The sequence below is a fragment of the Xyrauchen texanus genome, chromosome 44, assembly GCF_025860055.1.
Source record: "Xyrauchen texanus isolate HMW12.3.18 chromosome 44, RBS_HiC_50CHRs, whole genome shotgun sequence".
In the NCBI taxonomy this organism is placed as follows: Eukaryota; Metazoa; Chordata; class Actinopteri; order Cypriniformes; family Catostomidae; genus Xyrauchen; species Xyrauchen texanus.
In genome coordinates, this window is record NC_068319.1 from 23023105 (window position 1) to 23044098 (window position 20994).

A 20994-nucleotide genomic window follows, 5' to 3' on the forward strand; every position below is an offset into this window, starting at 1 on the left:
AGTTAAATATTGTTATGTGTGCTGTAGTGCCTCAGACTGCAATTTTAAAGGGCATTCAAAAGTGATAATTTTGTTAGCATCGGCCTAGTTGTTGGCACATGTAGCATTTCAAGCCGGGTTGAACGTGTGGAAGATGTTGCTTCGATTCTAGCCTGTATTGTTTCTTGGTCTGATTTCCAAATTCTCATTCAAAAAACAACAACAACACACACACACACACACACACACACACACACACACACACTAAATTTTTCACAATTCCTGACACTTAATCATAGAAATCATTTCCCGTCTTAGGTCAGTTAGGATCACTACCAGGGCTGGACTGGTAATCTGGCATACCGGGAATTTTTCCAGTGGGCCGACACACTTTGGGGCCAGTCAGGGGCGGAATGGCCATTGGGAGAACAGAGCGGGCCGATGGGTCAGCTGCAAAACTACTGAGATGGCACGTTATGCAGAACGGACCACAAAATGGCACCATGATATGAAGAAATGGACAGCGAACACCCCCCTCATTTATGGGCCAGTTGCTATGTAAAATCAAAGGATGATTTCTCTTCCCAGTCCAGCCCTGATCACTACTTTATTTTAAGAATGTGAAATGTCAGAATAATAGTAGAGAGAATTATTTATTTTAGCATTTATTTATTTCACCCCATTCCCAGTGGGTCAGAAGTTCACATACAATTTGTTATTATTTGTTATCATTGCCTTTAAAATGTAGAAATTGGGTCAAATGCTTTAGGTAGCCTTCCACAAGCTTCTCACAATCAGTTGCTGGAATTTTGGCTCGTTCCTCCAGACAGAACTGGTGTAACGGAGTCAGGTTTGAAGGCCTCCTTACTCACACACGTCGGTTTTGGTTCTGCCCACAAATTCTCTGTCAGATTGAGGTCAGGACTTTGTGATGCCCACTCCAATATCTTGACTTTGTTGTCCTTAAGCCATCTTGCCACAACTTTGGAGGTATGCTTGGGGTCATTGTCCATTTGGAAGACCCATTTTTGACTGAGCTTTAACTTCCAGGCTGATGTCTTGAGATGTTAATTCAATATATCCACATAATTTTCCTTCCTCATGATCTATTTTGTGAAGTGCACCAGCCCCTCCTGCAGCAAAGCACCCCCAAATCATGATGCCGTCACCCCCATGGCTTCACAGATGGGACGGTGTTCTTCGGCTTGCAAGCCTCACCCTTTATCCTCCAAACATAACGATGGTCATTATGGCCCAAAAGTTACATTGGTGTTTCATCAGACCAGAGGATATTTCTCCAAAAAGTAAGATCTTTGTCTACATTTAAACTTGCAAACTGTAGTCTGGCTTTTTAATGGTGGTTTTGGAGCAGTGGCTTCTTCCATGCTGATCAGCGTTTCAGGATATGTCGATATAGGACTTGTTTTACTGTGGATATAGATACTTGTCTACCCGTTTCCGCCAGCATCTTCACAAGGTCCTTTGCTGTTGTTCTTGGATTGATTTGCACTTTTCGTACCAAATTACATTCATCTCTACGAGACAGAATGAGTCTCCTTTCTGAGCGGTATAATGGCAGCATGGTCCAATGGTGATTATACTTGCTATGTATAAACTATTGTTTGTACAGATGAACGTGGCACTTTCAGGTATTTGGAAATTGTTCCCAAGGATGAACCAGACTTGTGGAGTCTGGTTCATCCTTGGGAACAATTTCCAAAGATTTTTTTAAATATAACTTAACCCTAAACTGGGGTTTTTATTTTGACACTGCCAGTGCAGTTGTGTTTAATTCACTTTCACCAGGAGCTTTTATTATGAAATGGAAAATGCAATGTTTGTTTGTTATTGAACAGACAGATATATAGAGCACTAATTGCATTTATATATGATTCAGGTTTGGGTTTTAGAATATAATATGTCTGTAAAGTTGAACCCGCCATGGGGGCTGAGTGTGGACGGAGGAGCTGAACACGCAGCGCCGGATGAAACTCAATGAAATTCTATTGCAGGTACTATAAATATTGGTGATGTGTGTGGGATGATATAGATAGTTAGTAAATGGTCCATTGGTAGGAAGGAAGAGGAAACAGTTTTAAACTTCAGACTTATCACCCAAGGTTAATTTGCTATCCAGTACAGTAGGTGGTGATAATGCTCCTTAGGAGTTAATCGCCATTAAACAAGAAGAAGAAGAAGAATGTTTGTTTGATATTTATGAGTGTCGCTCCTTGTGAATCGCTGCCAAAATGTCTGTTCCACGTTTGTACATTTGTATACAATTTTAAAGCGGTTACTAATGTTTGGAATTGGAAACTGGCAGTACTTCACAATGCAGGAAACTGCACTAAAAACATGAGCCCCTGCAACCTGCCATACCCTGTAAGGACAACAGCAGGCAAAAATTTGTGGAAACAGGAAGGGCAGAAAAGAAAGCAGGCAGTGGAATCAGTGTGTCCTGATGTTGTGGTTTACTATCGACTCTGAGGAGGAGGTGCTGGATGACTGGACAGACTGCAACAGATGGCCAGAGGATTACATTTACAATCCCCCTCACCCCTGCTCCTCCAATCTTTGCACTGACTCACCCTCACATATACACTCTTAGCCTCAGCATTTTTATGCAAATTTCATTGTTGAAAAACACGATGAAGTGAAAGGGGTTATTTTATAAAAAAAATGTAAGTATTTCATTTTCCCCCGGTGGTCGAATTATAAGACTAATTGCACTAAACATTTTAATTTCATGACTATTCATGACTAGCCTGTTTTCTAACCTTAGGTAATGCAAAACCCACTATCGGTTGACCTCTAATCTCAACTGGTTCACGTCAACCGCTGCATGGTATATACCGTCTTAAATAAGCAAAGAAATAAATAAAAGTTGATGTTAGAATCACATGACCAGCCGAATAATAAATATTACTCGCTTAATCTCAGTATCTGCCCTGTTATTGGACACTTTCACTCATGGATTAAATTAATCATGGCTGACTGTGAACAGTAATTTCCACAATGGCATCAGCAACTGAAAACTATTGATTTTGAATGATCAATAAAGGCCACTAGGTATCAGTTGAGGTGCTATTTTGCCACTGTTTTTGACAGCCGTGAGAAGACGCACTGCTGGGTGACAGTTTCAACTGTACAATCGTATCTTTAGAGGGCAGGGTTTTGGAAAGAGGGGGCGTGTCTTCAAGAGAACTGTTAACATCGTTTACTGCACCTTTAATTTAAATACAAGAAATGTGTGCTGCAACTAATTCTATAAAACTGCTGAAAATTTAAAATATCCAAATACATTCTCTCCTTTTGATAAATTATTCAAAAGCACCAGCATCTAAAAGGTACCTTAATTCCCACATCAGTTGGCTATGAGCAAGCAAGTGACTGCAGTGGAAATGTAGAACCCATCCATGCATGCTTCCCAAATGCAGACAATCCACAAACACACAACCTTTGGTGTACAAAGCTCCCAGTCCAATGGCTCTCTTTATCTCTTTAATTAAACATAGTAACCGGACCAGCAGTCTAAATTACTATAATAAAGATAATCTGAAAAATGCCTGCAAATGTGTACCAATTCAATTATTGTACAAAGGGAAAACAATCAGATCTAATGATCCATCCAATCTGTCATTGCAATTTCTTTAAATGCATATTTCATCTCAAGTTTTCCACAGTTATTTTGTAAACCATAATACTTTGAACATGAATTGCTGCTTTTTAAGCATGCAAAGCATATCATCTTTATTCTTTAGTATGTAGGTCCATGTGACCCTATATGGGCGTTCTTTGTTTGTCAGTCTCACATGGGTGCATGGAGGTTGCTCATTTGTGTGTGTAATGACATCACCATGGAGATGGACCTTTTGTCTGAACAGCGATAAATAAACAAACAAAACCACATTCCTAGTAAACAGAGATGGACGGTGAGTCAGGAAAGCCTACAACGCTCCTTAGGTTAGTCTAAATACAAGCGATTCACAATCCTGTTGCTTCAGTGTTGTCCATCTCATCGAATAAGCTGCTGTTTTTAAACACAGTTCATCTGTCAAAACATTACAAATCGGTTATCCAACAACCACTCAGTCCAGGGCCAGAACCCTGGTCTCCCATACTGCAGATGCAACGTGCTTCCGGTCACGCTGCAAGGGAAGGTAAACACACTCGAGTGGTTAGGGCCGATCCTAGGGTACCAGAACTCTCATAAACAACATGTCGACTTCTCCTGTGATCATGTTGTCAGGGCTCCCGCCAGCATTAAGAAATGGAAAGAGGCTATGTTCGAATAGGAATACTGGTGAACAACTGGAGAAAGCAACATTATGGTTACTTGCAGTCTTCTCTGCATATTAAGCTGTGATAGGAGAAAGTATCTTGACAGTCCAACCAAATAATGAGCCATGACCAAGATGTTAAATATTGTGGCTGATACCACTTCCGGGTTCATTCGTTACACTGAAAATGGACGTTGAAGTACAGTGCATTGCATTGGGATCCAGTATTCCCCTTGAAGTGAGGTCTGGTTGTATACAGCACATTTTGGCAAATGTTGCAAGTCAATCTATCTCAATGTCACATACTAATCATAACTAGAAATAGATAGTATGGTAGTATGCTATTCCGAACATAGTTAGACATACAAGTTCACTTTAATGAAGGATGCCTTTTTATTTAACCATACAAGTTTATTTTGTCTTTTAAATTTATAGATTGCATTAGTTCAGTTTTTGGCAGATAGCAGCCCGTTTCTATCCTGAACACATATTAAAAGGAATAGTTCACCCAAAAGTGAAAATTCTCTCATAATTTACTCGCCCTTGTGCCTTTCCAGATGTGTATGACTTTTTTCCTTCTGCTGAACACAAATTAAGATTTTTAGAACAATATTTCAGCTCTGTAGCTCCATACAATGCAAGTGATTGGTGACCAGAACTTTAAAGGTCTAAAAAGCACAAAAAAGCAGCATAAAAGGAATCCATATGACTCCAGTGGTTAAACCATATATTCTGAATCTATATGATGTGTGGGTGAGAAACAGATCCATATTTAAGTCCTTTTTACTATAAATCTCCACTCTCACTTTTAATTTCACATTCTTCTTTCTTTGGCGATTCACATTTTTTGTGCATATCGCCACCTAATGGAGAGGGAGCAGAATTTATAGTGGAAAAATTACTTATATAGTCTGATTAACATTTTTTATTGATTCGTACACATCACAAACAAAAACATATATACACTGAATCAACATCTATCTCCCACTAGTACCCCTCCCCAATCACCAACCCCACCCTGACCCTCAACGAACATCCCTGTGGTCACATATATCCACCCCCAAAAACAAAACAAAAAGAAAATAACCCCAACCCCTCCCATGCTAAACTGTGCTTCTCTCTCCACAGCCCTTCCCCGAGAGGCCCCCAAAAAATGCCAAATCACTGCCCCATTTCCCATCAAAACTAATCCCAGATCTCCAGCCATCTACATGACACCTCCTCGAAAGCTTCCACCCTCCCAATCTCTGTGCTCCACTTCCGAAACAAGAGCGCTCCAGCCGACTTCTATCCCCTTAAAATGATCTGTCTGCTATCATAACACTGGTCAGGACCCAATTTTTTATGCGTTTATCCCCTATATTGATGACCGCCCAATCACCTAAAATAAATAGTCTGGGCCAAAATGAAATTTGAGTGCCCGATACGTCACACATAAAACTCTGAACCTTCAACCAAAATTCAAGGATCTTAGGAGACCACTAAAAAACATGGGTTTTGTCTCCATCTTCTGATTGGCATTGCCAACAGGTGGGTGTGTCTTTAAGGCCAAGCCTATACAATCTAGATGGGGTCCAGCAGAATCAATGTAAAATCTTTAATTGCATAAGGCGCACCCTTGCATCTCTAGATGCATACTTTGTTTTTATAATCCTAGCCCACACTCCCCCCTCCAGTACCAACTTTAAATCTTTCGCTCATAATCTCTTGATAGAAGTTAAAGCTCCATCCCCCAGACTCTGAATTATCAGGAAGTAATACACTGATGCCTCATGACCTTTTCCAAAAGCAGTAATCACCGCTCCCAGAGAATCTGCCACTTTAGGGGGGTGTAAAATACTGCCGAAAATAGTACAGAGCTGGTGGTGCAGCTGTAAATACCTTAAGAACTGAGATATGCTGAATCCCAAAATGTTGAACCAAATTTTCAAAGGATCTCAACACTCTCATATAGGTCACCGAGTGTAGTAACACCCACACAATCCACTCTGACCAGCAGAAAGGGGAGTCATTAATACATAATTTTGGGTTCAGCCATATGCTTGAAGCAACATTTAAATAAATGTCTGAATTAAACACTCTGGTCACTTTTGTCCACACCGAGTGCAGATGTGAGATAAAGGGGTGTAACTTAATTTCTACGATTAGCTTGATAGAAGGGCTTCGCAATGGTGAAACAGGCGCAAGAACTTCCTGTTCAATACAAAACCAGGGAGGGGCTCTCTCAGGTGGAAGCGACTAATGAGCCAAATGTCTAAGACCGAATGCATAATAATAAACAAAATCTTGGGTAGGCCCAGCCCACATTTGTCGATCAGCCTATGCAAATTACTGAAATGTAATCTGGGACGCTTACCATGACAAATGAAGGATTTTGCTATTCTATCAAATTGCTTGAAATAAAACATGGGGACATCTATGGGGAGACTATATCAGCTTGCTGAATTTTGGAATAATTCACTCTGTATCCTGAGAACATCGAAAATGATAATTCTGTGGAGGCAAGGCATAGATCTAGTGGGGTCTGAGATGAATAACAAAATATAATCCGAGTAAAGCGAAAGCTTATGTGCCATACCTCCCACCATCACCCCTGGAAAATCATCCTCCTTTCTTATTGCAGCTGCTAATGGTTCCAGGGCAAGACAGAACAATAATGGGCAAATGGCCCCTATCCAGATTAAGATCATCTGAAATTAATCAATTTGTTTGTACTGCTGCTACCAGGTGCCTATAAAGTAACTTAATTCATCCAATAAAATTTTTCCCAAACCCGTATATTTCCAAAATCTTTAAAAGATAATCCCATTCTACCATATCAATCCCATTTTGGCGTCAAGAGGGATGGCAGCGACTGGAGTCTGATCATTGTCCACGGACCACATTATATTAATGAAATGCCTAATGTTATCAAAGAGCTATGGCCCTGAATACACCCCACCTGATCTATATGTATAAGAGAGGTCACAACTTAATCGGTTAGCCAAAATTTTGGACAATATTTTTACATCTAGCTGGATCAGGGAAATTGGACGGTAACCCTTACACTCTCATGGAACTTTGTCCTTTTTAAGAATCAGACGGATCCGGGCTTGTGTCATGGTTGGTGGAAGCTTTCCATTCAGGCCTTAAATATTGATCTGTTTCTCATCCACACCTATCATTAAACTTCTGATGTTATGGATTTAACCACTGGAGTCATATGGATTATTTTTATGCTGCATTTGTGTGCTATTTGGACCTTCAAAGTTCAGGTCACTATTCATTTGTATTGTATGGACCTACAGAGCTGAAATATTCTTCTAAAAATCTTCATTTATGTTCTGCAGAAGAAAGTCAGTCATAAACATCTGGGATGATATTAGGGTGAGTTACTGATGAAAGAATATTCATTTTTGGGTGAACCATCCCTTTAAAATGAATCAAACTTAACAGGATTGCACTTTCCTAACATACTTCCTGCTAAAACGGACAAAAAACCACCAAACTTGAATGCAATTCAATAGGGTTAATATGTGTCTCCTACTTCACAGACTGTTCCATTTGAGCTTACAATGAAGAACAACAAGGAATCTGCATGACAAGTAAAAGACGCAGAGAGATTTAGTTAATAGTGAGCCACCCACAAAATCAAACTTAAATTGCAAACATTTTGTGGGATTAAAATGTGTAATTTGAGGATGCTGTGAGTCTAAGGAGAAAAGCTTTTAAACCCAAACCAAACAAAAACCCTTGTGAGACACACTGTGGAATTAAATGGCAGCCTGGTAACTGCATAAACATTTCCTTCATCTCTTTGTAGGATTGACTGGTTTGGAGATCTTGAGTGAACATGTTTCTTCTGCAGTGTTTGTATCTACTCAGATCCACTGATTCTCGTTGCTTTACTTGCATAACTTAATAACATCACTGTATCAGTGTGAGTCCTGAGGAAAGGAGGTGATGTGGTAGGCCCGTATGGCAAAGGTTCTGCTTATATTTCCTTTCAACAAGGAAGGAAAGATTACTTCACATGATAGCAGCATGCAATTAAAGAAACAGTTCACCCAAGAAAAGTTCTGTAATCATTTACTTACCCTCAAGTTATTAAAAACCTATATGACTGACTTTCTTTCATGAAACACAACAGGATATATTTATATCAGACTGTATAAGCTGCTGTCTTTCATACAGTAAAAGTGAATGGTCACTGTCAAGCAAGATTTTCAAGGCAAGATATTTCCGATTTCTGTCCGTTCTTCGCACAAAGCTGTTTTATGGCTTTAAAAGAATTGAGTACTTTTATACGTTTTGTTTTTTACTTTTGGAACTTGACAGCTCCTGTTCAGACACTTTGCAAAATTTCTCCTTTTGTGTTCCATTGCAGGAAAAAGGGAAACCAGTTTGAAATTACACAAAAAGTAAACCTGGAACTCTCCTAAAATTTCACACAGTTCCAAAACACAAGATAAAGACTGTTACTTATGCTGCCTTCATGTGCTATTGGAATTATCCTCTTTCCCACTTCTGAAGTGGTAATTACGAGTAAGTCACGACATTGTTGTCGAAAAAAACAAAAAAAAAAACTTCATTTCTATACATTTCTTGAGGAACTTTTATTTTGACACCATAAAAAAAATATGACGATAATGGAATTTTGGTCAAATACAAGGTGTAAAAAATTTACAACATGCATCAAATCGCTGACATACATAAATATGACCAAAATGGTAAGCTCTTAAATTAACATGACCTGTCATTCACTACAAAGACCATACTCTCATCCACCATTTAGACAGTTTACAACTCCTCCCATCTCGGAAACACGGGTATCAAAATTATCTCTGAGTTTCCCAGTCGTAATTATGACTTGAGAAAGTGCAACTTCCTCATGCGCAACTTCTGAGTGGAAAACGCAGATTTACAATAATTCCAATAGCACCTGAAGGCAGCATTCACTTATTCTGTTGGCTTCATTTGTCTTGCTCTGTCAAAATGCCCAATCACTGTTTAAATCACATTAGTCTGCACCTCTCAGTTGAACCGGATGAGCAATCAGTATGTTTCCCATCCCACACCTCACTCAGCCTTCAAGAAATATTGTGTAGACATTAAGCAGAGATGCTTTCACCACATAAAGCAAAGCAGGTATTGCCACTAGAATAGATTGAGCATAGATTAGAGAGGAAATGATGGACATGTTGATTGTGACTGGCCAAAGATAAAAGGAGTGTGTGCATCTCTGTGAGGGTGTATAAGAGCAGATGACACACTAACCTGCTGTATTTCATCGGAGACAGATGAGCCAGCATCATTTAAAAAAATAAAACATGACCAAATCATATTACATTTATTGGAATAATGTAAAGATTTTGCTCTTATGAAAAGAAATTGGTACTTTTATTCACCAAAGCTGCATTCACATGAAACATTACTATTACAATTAAAAAATAAATTTCAAAACTTCTTAAACTACTAAAAAGAGTTCTCATTAAAAATCCTCCACGTGCAGCAATGACAGCTTTGCAGATCCTTGAGATTCTAGCTGTCTGTTTGTCCAGATACTCAGGTGACATTTCACCCCACACTTCCTGTAACACTTGTCATAGATGTGGCTGTCTTGTCGGACACTTCTCACACACCTTACAGTCTATCTGATCCCACAAAAGCTCAATAGAATTAAGATCCATAACACTCTTTTCCAATTATCATGTTGTTCAATGTCTGCATTTCTATGCCTACTCTAATCTTTTCTTTTTGATTTTCTGTTTCAAAAGTGGCTTTTTCTTTGCAATTCTTCCCATAAGTCCTGCACCCCTGAGTCTTCTCTTTACTGTCGTTCATTAAACTGGTGTTCAGTGGGTAGAATTCAATGAAGCTGTCAGCTGAGGACATGTGAGGCATCTATTTCTCAAACTAGAGACTCTGATGTACTTATCCTCTTGTTTAGTTGTACATCTGGTCCTTCCACATCTCTTTCTGTCCTTGTTAGAGCCAGTTGTCCTTTGTCTTTGAAGACTGTAGTGTACACCTTAGTATGAAATCTTCATTTTTTGCAATTTCAAGCAATGTATAGCCTTCATTCCTCAAGACAACGATTGACTGAAGAGTTTCTAGAGAAAGCGGTTTGTTTTCTTGCAATTTTTGACCTAATATTGATCTTAAGTATTGCATACATAATTGCATACTTGCAACTCAAAAACAAAGACAATGTTAAGCTTAATTTAACAAACCAAATAGCTTTCAACTGTGTTTGATATAATGGCAAGTGATTTTCTAGAACCAATTTAGCATGATTACTCAAAGATAAGGTGTTGGAGTGATACACACACACACACACACACACACACACACACACACACACGATCAGCCACATCATTAAAGCCACCTGCCTAAAATTGTGTAGGTCCCCCTCGTGCCACCAAAACGCATCTCAGAATAGCATAATTTAGAGATGATATTCTTCTCACCACAATTGTTCAGAGCGGTTATCTGAGTTACCGTAGACTTTGTTAGTTTGAACTAGTCTGGCCATTGACATATTACAATTTTTATATTGCCAATATTATGAGATGCAGAGATCCTTTTCCTTGCAATTATTTTAGAAAACTGTGTTTATTGTGTGTTTACGGTCTTTAGTTTGGTCTGCAGTGCGGCATTACATCATCTAGGCAAACAGCTGGTTCACTCCAGAACAATCAAAGTTCATAATATATTTAAACCAGTTTCTTTCCCCTGTCTCAATTATGCGCATACCCATCTTTTAATTAGCCTAAAAGATAAACTTTATATAACTCCACCAGCACAGCAAACAGTACATAGAAAGTCCATGACAACAAAATATTTACAGATTAGAAAAGAACACTCGCGCTTCTGAACTTTTCAAGAAACATACACCTGATCAGGATCGCGTGCTGACAGGTGCAAACACATGTATTGAGTTATAAAAACATATTTAAAAAAGCACTCACCTCTCACACAGAGGAGAGACATGGTAACCGAAGTTTTCCTATTTGTTATTTCCTGCGTTAGTAGGCTATACTCTAAGGTCTCAGCTGTAAAGCGAACTTTCCAGTGACATTTCAAACGGTGTCGGCGCACTACTGAGGATAGATGAAGTACGGATGCTCAACACTATTCCACAGGTGACGCGTACTGATTTCAGATGTCCAATCGCCATCATAAAACTGGATGTGTAAAACTCACAGAATTAGAGGCGGGGCTCAGCAGGTTATTTTAATGACGTAAGAATTGCAACTGGCCAAGAGGGCGGGGTTTACCGGACTGTTGACCAATACAGGAGGAAATAATGGGCGTGGTTTATGGCTAGGTAAACAGTGTGAAAGAACAGGTGTGGCGGTAACTTTACATGAGACATTGGGAAAACTCAGATAGATGTAAACTACAAACTACTTACATTTTTTGAAGACAGATTGACAGTCGTCAAATGACAAAAACCTACTGAATTCAGATGGGGCAACAAATCAAAATCTTGGGCATAAATTATGCACTCTTCAATATTATTAAATAATTAACCGTTTCTGTAGATGTGGCAACATTTCATTTAACATCAGATAATTTAACCCTCATGTTCTGTTTGGGACCTGAAAGACCCCAAGATCCTTTTACTATCTCAAAATTCATGCTTTAACATTGAAACTTTTAACATCATTTCATTTTGAACAAAAAAACTGATCCTCTTTGAAAAACGTTAAAATACTTTTAACAGTATTGACCCCACATCTCAAGATATGAACAAATGCAATTTATTTTCTGTGTAGATGCAACAAATCTAGAACAGGATTCATTACTTCCACATACATCCATTTTATGAGATGGAACTGGCTGTCAATCACACCTTAAGCTACACATAACACATAATCTACACACAAGCTACACACGTATTTTCTCAGGCACTTATTGAGTCTAAATAGATCACAGAGCAGCACAACGTACATCATTTCAATTCTTCACCCAAAAGATAATAGCCGAATAGTACTGTTCATGTGTTACACTTGCTATAGTTTACTTCCATGTTGTTTCTTCATCAAATAGCAATGCCAAATGTAAATTAAGTCAGTCACTGGAAATATCAGTACCACCTTGAGTAAGAAATAGCATGTATATTATGTACGTATACATGCATATGGAATAATGATAATTCACCATTGTCAAACAGAAAACTAATGTCATGTAGTACTCATTTGTTTTGTAATACACAAAGAAGTAGATATCTTGTGAAAGTAAACTTTAGGTATTAAGTAATCCTAAAAATATTATTTATGGAAGCGAGAAAACAAACAAAACAGATATTATCTTGGGTCTTTAATGACCCTAAACACTTAGTAAACAAAAGTGTTGTGATGTGTTGGGAATGGATATATATATACAGTGAGGAAAATAAGTATTTGAACACCCTGCTATTTTGCAAGTTCTCCCACTTGGAAATCATGGAGGGGTCTGAAATTGTCATCGTAGGTGCATGTCCACTGTGAGAGACATAATCTAAAAAAAAAAATCCAGAAATCACAATATATGATTTTTTAACTATTTATTTGTATGATACAGCTGCAAATAAGTATTTGAACACCTGTCTATCAGCTAGAATTCTGACCCTCAAAGACCTGTTAGTCTGCCTTTAAAATGTCCACCTCCACTCCATTTATTATCCTAAATTAGATGCACCTGTTTGAGGTCGTTAGCTGCATAAAGACACCTGTCCACCCCATACAATCAGTAAGAATCCAACTACTAACATGGCCAAGACCAAAGAGCTGTCCAAAGACACTAGAGACAAAATTGTACACCTCCACAAGGCTGGAAAGGGCTACGGGGAAATTGCCAAGCAGCTTGGTGAAAAAAAGGTCCACTGTTGGAGCAATCATTAGAAAATGGAAGAAGCTAAACATGACTGTCAATCTCCCTCGGACTGGGGCTCCATGCAAGATCTCACCTCGTGGGGTCTCAATGATCCTAAGAAAGGTGAGAAATCAGCCCAGAACTACACGGGAGGAGCTGGTCAATGACCTGAAAAGAGCTGGGACCACCGTTTCCAAGGTTACTGTTGGTAATACACTAAGACGTCATGGTTTGAAATCATGCATGGCACGGAAGGTTCCCCTGCTTAAACCAGCACAGGTCAAGGCCCGTCTTAAGTTTGCCAATGACCATTTGGATGATCCAGAGGAGTCATGGGAGAAAGTCATGTGGTCAGATGAGACCATAATAGAACTTTTTGGTCATAATTCCACTAACCGTGTTTGGAGGAAGAAGAATGATGAGTACCATCCCAAGAACACCATCCCTACTGTGAAGCATGGGGGTGGTAGCATCATGCTTTGGGGGTGTTTTTCTGCACATGGGACAGGGCTGACTGCACTGTATTAAGGAGAGGATGACCGGGGCCATGTATTGCGAGATTTTGGGGAACAACCTCCTTCCCTCAGTTAGAGCATTGAAGATGGGTCGAGGCTGGGTCTTCCAACATGACAATGACCCGAAGCACACAGCCAGGATAACCAAGGAGTGGCTCTGTAAGAAGCATATCAAGGTTCTGGCGTGGCCTAGCCAGTCTCCAGACCTAAACCCAGTAGAGAATCTTTGGAGGGAGCTCAAACTCTGTGTTTCTCAGCGACAGCCCAGAAACCTGACTGATCTAGAGAAGATCTGTGTGGAGGAGTGGGCCAAAATCCCTCCTGCAGTGTGTGCAAACCTGGTGAAAAACTACAGGAAACGTTTGACCTCAGTAATTGCAAACAAAGGCTACTGTACCAAATATTAACATTGATTTTCTCAGGTGTTCAAATACTTATTTGCAGCTGTATCACACAAATAAATAGTTAAAAAATCATACATTGTGATTTCTGGATTTTTTTTTAGATTATGTCTCTCACAGTGGACATGCACCTACGATGACAATTTCAGACCCCTCCATGATTTCGAAGTGGGAGAACTTGCAAAATAGCAGGGTGTTCAAATACTTATTTTCCTCACTGTATATATATATATATATATATATATATATACAGCTGAAGTCAAAAGTTTACTTAGGTTGAAGTCATTTAAACAATTTCGTTAACCACTCCACAAATTTCATGTTAGCAAACTATAGTTTTGGCAAGTTGTTTAGGACATCTACTTTGTGCATTACATGAATAATTTCTCCAACAATTGTTTACAGACAGATTGTTTCACTTTTAATTTACTATATCAAAATTCCAGTAGGTCAGAAGTTTACAGACACTAAGTTAACTGTGCCATTAAGCAGCTTGGAAAATTCCAGAAAATGATGTCAAGCCTTTAGAAAATTAGCCAATTAGCTTCTGATAGGAGCTGTACCGAACTGGAGGTGTACCTGTGGATGTATTTTAAGGCCTACCTTCAAAATCAGTGCCTCTTTGCTTGACATCATGGGAAAATCTAAATAAATCAGTCAAGACCTCAGAAAAACAATTGTGGACCTCCATAAGTCTGGTTCATCCTTGGGAGCAATTTCCAAATGCATGAATGTACCACGTTCATCTGCACAAACATTAGTAAGCAAGTATAAACACCATGGGACCACACAGCCATCATCCCACTAAAGAAGGAGACGCATTCTGTTTCCTAGAGATAAACGTAGTTTGGAGCGAAAATTGCGAATCAATCCCAGAACAACAGCAAAGGACCTTGTGACGATGTTGGAGGAAACAGGTTGACAAGTATGTATATGCACAGTAAAATAAGTCCTATATCAACATAACCTGAAAGGCTGCTCAGCAAGGAAGAAGCCACTGCTACAAAAACGCCATAAAGCCAGAATACAGTTTGCAAGTGCACAACTTATTGTGAGAAGCTTGTGGAAGGCTACCCAATAAGTTCAACAATTTAAGGTTAATGCTACCAAATATTAACAAAGTGTATGTAAACCTCTGACCCACTGGGAATGTGATTCAGAAGTTATATATATTCCAATTTTATCATTTATAAAAAAAAAAATCACACTATTCAGAAGAGGAAGGTTAAAGAATATTAGTGACGTCTTGGCATAACTCCCAAAAAAATGTTTTTATGAGGTATAGGGGGTGGAATGAGGTCCCTGCAGGATCAATAAATACCAGAGGTATGCATTAAAGGGTTAATATATTGGGATTTTTGGGACTAAATGATAAACTGCTATTTACAAATGGCTCTACAGTGCCTTGTTGTGGCTGAATAAACAATAACGCTCTGAAAATAAAATCAAGACAATCAATACAAATAAATATTAATTTAAAAAAAATGTAAACCTGATTTTTTTTTTACAATTTATATTCTTAAAATAAAACAAAACAAATCTCTCTCTCTCTCTCTCTCTCTCTCTCTCTCTCTCTCTCTCTCTCTCTCTCTCTCTCTCGCTCTCTCATATATATATATATATATATATATATATATATATATATATATATATATATATATATATAATTTTTTTTTTCATTTTACACTCTGTTGCATGAACTCCCGGAACGAACCATTCAGACTATTTGTTTCCCGCACAAACCCGGATATTTTTTATTGACGCACGTTTGTGATCTTGTAACTTTGGTTTCTGCTGCAGTATGAGGGTCACGTTTGTAGTGGGAGCTTGAGAAGAGTTCATTCATTTCTGACAAATCTCCCTCGGCGACTGTTTTAATAAAATCTCTGACAATGCTGAGAACGGTGGTGTGTCGGGCAGGGAGCGGCCTTTTAAAGGTACTACATGCTTAATGTTCTTCTGTCTGACACATGAGCTGAATTTCATATTCTGTGACATTTTCATTTCTTAAAGTTCATTAAAACTAGTTCTTTTCACACTGATGGTATAAGTTCACTTTAAGTTAAGTAGCGCTTTTGATAGTCAGTCTCGTTTGAATGTATCTAATAGATGCAATAGCAGAGACGTGTGTCATAATCCATCCACTTTAATTTATGAGTACAGTGTGTGAACTTGAATTTAAAGCTTTGCACAAAGGATTACATTCAAGTCATGACATAAATCATGGCTGTTGTCAGTTATTTTAATAACACCATTGACATTATGAAGGTTTTGTAAATTTTTACAATCACTTTATGTGCGGAATGTGGCAATTTTTAAACTGTTTCCAAGATTTGAAGGTTTTAAATATTGTATAAATTAGGGCTCTGGCTCATGTACTTCTTAAAGTTATAGTGCACCCAAAAATTAAAGTTCTCTCATCATTTACTCACCCCCATGCCATCCCAGAGGTGTATGACTTTCTTTCTTCTGTTGAACACAAACATAGGTTTTTAGAAGAATATTTCAGCTCGGTAGGTTCATACAATGCAAGTGAATGGTGATCAAAACTTTGAAGCTCTAAGATGCACATAAAGGCAGCATAAAAGTAATGCATATATATATATATATATATATATATAAGTGGTGTCTTCTGAAGTGATCCAATCAATTTTTGGTGAGAAGAGAACAGACCAAAATATAACTCCTTTTTCATTATAAATCTTGATAAACACAACATTTCCCACTGAGAAAATTAGTTGACAAAAAATATTTGACCCATAAGAAGCTTAAAACAGGTTTTAAAGTGCACCCTTTTGAAAGTCTACACCTAAAACAATTTTAAGAGGTATTGAAGAAGTTCCTTTTATGCTGGGCTGTTTTTTTCCTTCACTATCTGGTCAAAGTTATTTAGTAAAAAACTATAATTTGCAATAATATATATATATATATATATATACATTTTATTATATTCTATCTCTCATACATGCAGCATTCACGGCATACTGTGCCTGCGTTGTGGGGGACCCGAGCCCAGCAGCGATGGGCTTCCAGCCTCCCTATGAACACTGTGGTTCTGTTCGTGCCCCAGCAGGAAGCTTGGGTCGTGGAGAGGATGGGACGCTTCCACCGGATTCTGGAACCAGTGAGTTCATCCTTTCTCCCTGAATGGATTCATCATTTACTTACACATTTGCTTTCATAAGAATAATTTCCAGCCCTTGAAATGACATATTATTCCTGCAGGGTCTAAACTTCTTAATTCCAATCTTGGACCGAGTTAGATATGTTCAAAGCCTCAAAGAAATAGTGATCGATGTACCAGAACAGTCTGCAGTTTCCCTTGGTAAGTATCAGGCATTGCAATCTTTTCACTCCTTGTTTAGTTTGTCAGGTGTTATTTAAATTAATCAGAGTTATGTTGCTTTTAGACAATGTGACGCTACAAATCGATGGAGTCTTATATCTCAGGATACTTGACCCTTTTAAAGTAAGTTATAACAGTGCTTTGCTTCTTTAGTCTAGTGTTTCTTTTGACCTTCTTCTGGTAATGTACTGTCGTTCTCTTCAAGGCTAGCTATGGAGTAGAAGACCCAGAATATGCCGTCACACAGCTGGCACAGACAACCATGAGATCAGAGTTGGGAAAGCTGACACTTGACAAAGTGTTTAGGGTATGAATACCAGACAATGACACAGTGACGGTGATTTTCAAACATGAAAACTTTTCATTTCTATTAAGCTACAAGTTAAATGAGCTAGGTTTTGTACCATTACATTGTATACCTTAGTGTACTATAAATAATCTGTGTTCAATTCATTTTTGTTCTCCTACAGGAAAGAGAATCCCTTAATTCCAACATTGTCCACTCTATAAACCAGGCATCAGATGAATGGGGGATTCGATGTCTTCGATATGAGATCAAAGACATTAACGTTCCCCCACGAGTAAAAGAGTCTATGCAAATGCAGGTAAGAAATTTTAGCCTTAGGAATATGCTCATAGACTTGAGATGCCTTGACTTAATTGCATCTCAATCGCTTGACTGATGGGATGTCACATGAATCACTTTCAGGTTGAGGCCGAACGGAAAAAGAGAGCCACCATTCTGGAGTCTGAGGGAAACAGAGAGGCGGCCATTAATGTGGCCGAGGGACGCAAACAGGCTCAGATTCTGGCATCTGAGGGAGAGAAGGCTGAACGGATTAACAATGCTGCTGGTAGGTTTACACTAAAGATTTTGGGATCAGAATAACATTTGTAGAAGGCTACTAGGCTGAATCTCAAAGCCTGACAAGGACATGTCTGGGTTATTTTTCACCCCAAAATCAAAAGAATAATGAGAAAATTATCCCTATATTGGTGTGATTTGTTTTTTTGCATTGATATATTAATGCGGATGCGGATGTGGATGTTTTAGTTTAAGTTTCTCGTTATTGGATTACAGTATGAATATCATGCTGTCCAGACAATTGTTTTCTTTATTTGAATCAGAATCAATTCAAAGCAGTACAACAAAAACTAGCTTGATGTATAAACTAGTTTAAAACTATTTTCTATTTAATATTATTTATTTATAATTAGAAATATTTATAATTATTTATTTATTTTATAAATATACATTTAGAATTTGTTCATTTATTTTAATATTTATTGCATTTATCGTAATAAGAATAAGATTTATTCACATTACGATATTGAAAAAGGGTGGTTAATTGTCATGAAATTGTCCTAGCAATAAATAGCAGCTTGCCAGAACACCCTAGCAACCATTTTAAACATGCTAGCAGTGCTTAGCTTCTTACTAAATCTTGCTACCAATGCCTAACAAAATGCTAGCAATGCCTAGCTGCATGCTAAAGCTTGCTACCAATGCCTAGCAACATGCAAAAACATGCTTGCAACACCTAGCATATGCTAGCAATGCCTAGAAACATGCCAGCGTTGTTTGTTGCATGCTAGCAACATCTAGCAATGCCTTACAACATATTAAATCATGCTAGCAAGGCCAGACAACATGCTAGCACTACTTAGCTTCTTGCTAAAACATGCTATCAATATAATAATCCGAATGGTGCCAAAAACAAAAAACATCCAGTGAGCGGCAGTTCTGCGGATGGAAACACCTTGTTGATGAGAGAGGTCAACAGAGAATGGCCAGATTGGTTCAAACTGACAAAGTTTACGGTAACTCAGATAACCGCTCTGTACAATTGTGGTGAGAAGAACAGGTTGGATGCGGGTTGGCACCTTTTTGGCAGCACGATGGGGACCTACACAATATTAGGCAGGTGGTTTTAATATTGTGGCTGATATATAGCAACATGGGGGTGTTTTTATTTTTTGTACTCAAACAGCCTTTTAAGTATCACTCTGGCAACTGCTAGGAATGCCATAACCATCCAAATCATCCTAGCAACTGTATATCAACACTTATGTCAGCACTAGAAATTTGCAGAGACACAAGTGTTGATTAATTTGACTCGGGCCAGCTAGCAGCAATTCTGTAACACCTTAGCAACTGCCCAACCACACCCTCATAACCAGACCGGGCACCCCACTAACCATATAGCATACTTTTATATTGTTCATTTTGATTTTGAGGTGCAATATTACCTGGATATGTTGACAGGATTCATGAAAGTCACTCTAAAATACGTATTATTTGTATTTATAATATAAATTAAATGTATGAAATATTCACTGTGTGGAATTGTAAATTGTTTTGTCCATGTATTGAAGGGGTTGTACCCCTATTATGATTATAGTAAGATTATAAGTAATGCATTTACGTTAAATTTACATTACACATCAAACCAACTGGCTTGTTTATGTTTGTCATTTTTTTCATTGTACTGTACAGGTGAAGCAAATGCTGTTTTGGCTAAAGCTGAAGCAAAAGCAAAAGCTATCAGACTACTGTCTGAGGCACTCACTCAACAGGTAAATATGAGGATCGTTTACAAGAATTTAAATGATAAACCATGATACATTAAGTTTGTAGTGAAGAATCATTTGTTATAAATTCTAATACAATGTTACTCCTCAGACTAATATAGTGAGAAACCAAAGCATCTTTGTTGATATTGCATAACCGTATCTGTACAGAATGGAGACGCTGCAGCATCTTTTACTGTGGCCGAACAGTACGTCTCCGCATTCTCCAGCCTGGCCAAAGAGTCCAACACCATTTTACTGCCCTCCAATACTGGAGACATGAGCAGCATGGTGACTCAGGTCTGATTTATATCTGTTGCTTCCTTACAGAAACTTCATTTTAATATTCCCCAATAATCATTATTACAATTTTGTGTCCAAATGTCTCTAGTTTACATGCATAACTCATTCCTCTCCACTCTTCAGGCATTGGCTATTTATGGGCGTTTAGCCAAGACACAAGCTCAGAGTGCAGTGGAGAGGGTGACCACTGAGACTTCGGAGGCATTGTTGGAAGGGAACTTTGTGTCTAAAACTGAAACTGGATAGAAACACTGATTCAGAACCAGACAAAAATGTATGTGCCATTGAGATTCATGTTGAAAGTCTCATTTTGGCTCATGGTATATAAGAGACAAACTGTTGATACCTCAGACATTGTGGTTATAAAGAGAAAGATAATAGATGTGAGAAAATAGCGGAAATCAAATAAAAACCCAAAGTGCTATCTTGTCCTGATTTAACTACATGACTAATAATTATGTGTGTTATGTTTTTGTTTCTTTCTGTTTTCCTTTATAATAAATGTGTTTCTCCTTCTGAAAATTGCTGACCCAATGATTGTAGAGATTCCACCATTCTTCATCAGATCACACTCATTTTTAAACAGGTTTTCATGTCATTGAAAATGAATGCAGTTGACGCATTGATCTATTATAGAACATTGGCAATTGTTGTATGTTTACAGCAATACAACATTTACAGTGTTATGTTTACAGTAAATGTTCTAATTTGTTGAATTGAGTTTTTTTTTTTCTAAGAACACTGGTAAATGTCTAATGTCT

The 20994-nt window shown here is 38.2% G+C and overlaps 2 protein-coding genes across 3 annotated transcripts in view; one reads left to right on the top strand and one right to left on the bottom strand.

Moving 5' to 3' along the window:
* Positions 1-11330, bottom strand: part of unc13bb (unc-13 homolog Bb (C. elegans)) — a 110271-nt gene extending 98941 nt beyond the window's left edge. For both annotated transcript variants that reach the window (XM_052116764.1, XM_052116763.1), the window contains exon 1: positions 11210-11330. In XM_052116764.1, coding sequence (XP_051972724.1) covers positions 11210-11231 — 22 coding nt within the window. In that variant the 5' untranslated portion in view covers positions 11232-11330. The remainder of the gene's footprint in view (positions 1-11209) is intronic.
* A 4452-nt stretch (positions 11331-15782) lies between these two features.
* On the top strand, positions 15783-20753 carry stoml2 (stomatin (EPB72)-like 2). Its single transcript, XM_052116766.1, has 10 exons — positions 15783-15950; positions 16985-17137; positions 17239-17338; positions 17424-17482; positions 17565-17666; positions 17830-17964; positions 18069-18213; positions 19857-19936; positions 20102-20230; positions 20357-20753. The coding sequence occupies exons 1-10, from the start codon at positions 15906-15908 to the stop codon at positions 20477-20479; spliced, it is 1071 nt and encodes a 356-aa protein (XP_051972726.1). The 5' UTR covers positions 15783-15905; the 3' UTR covers positions 20480-20753.
* Positions 20754-20994: the final 241 nt, after the last annotated feature.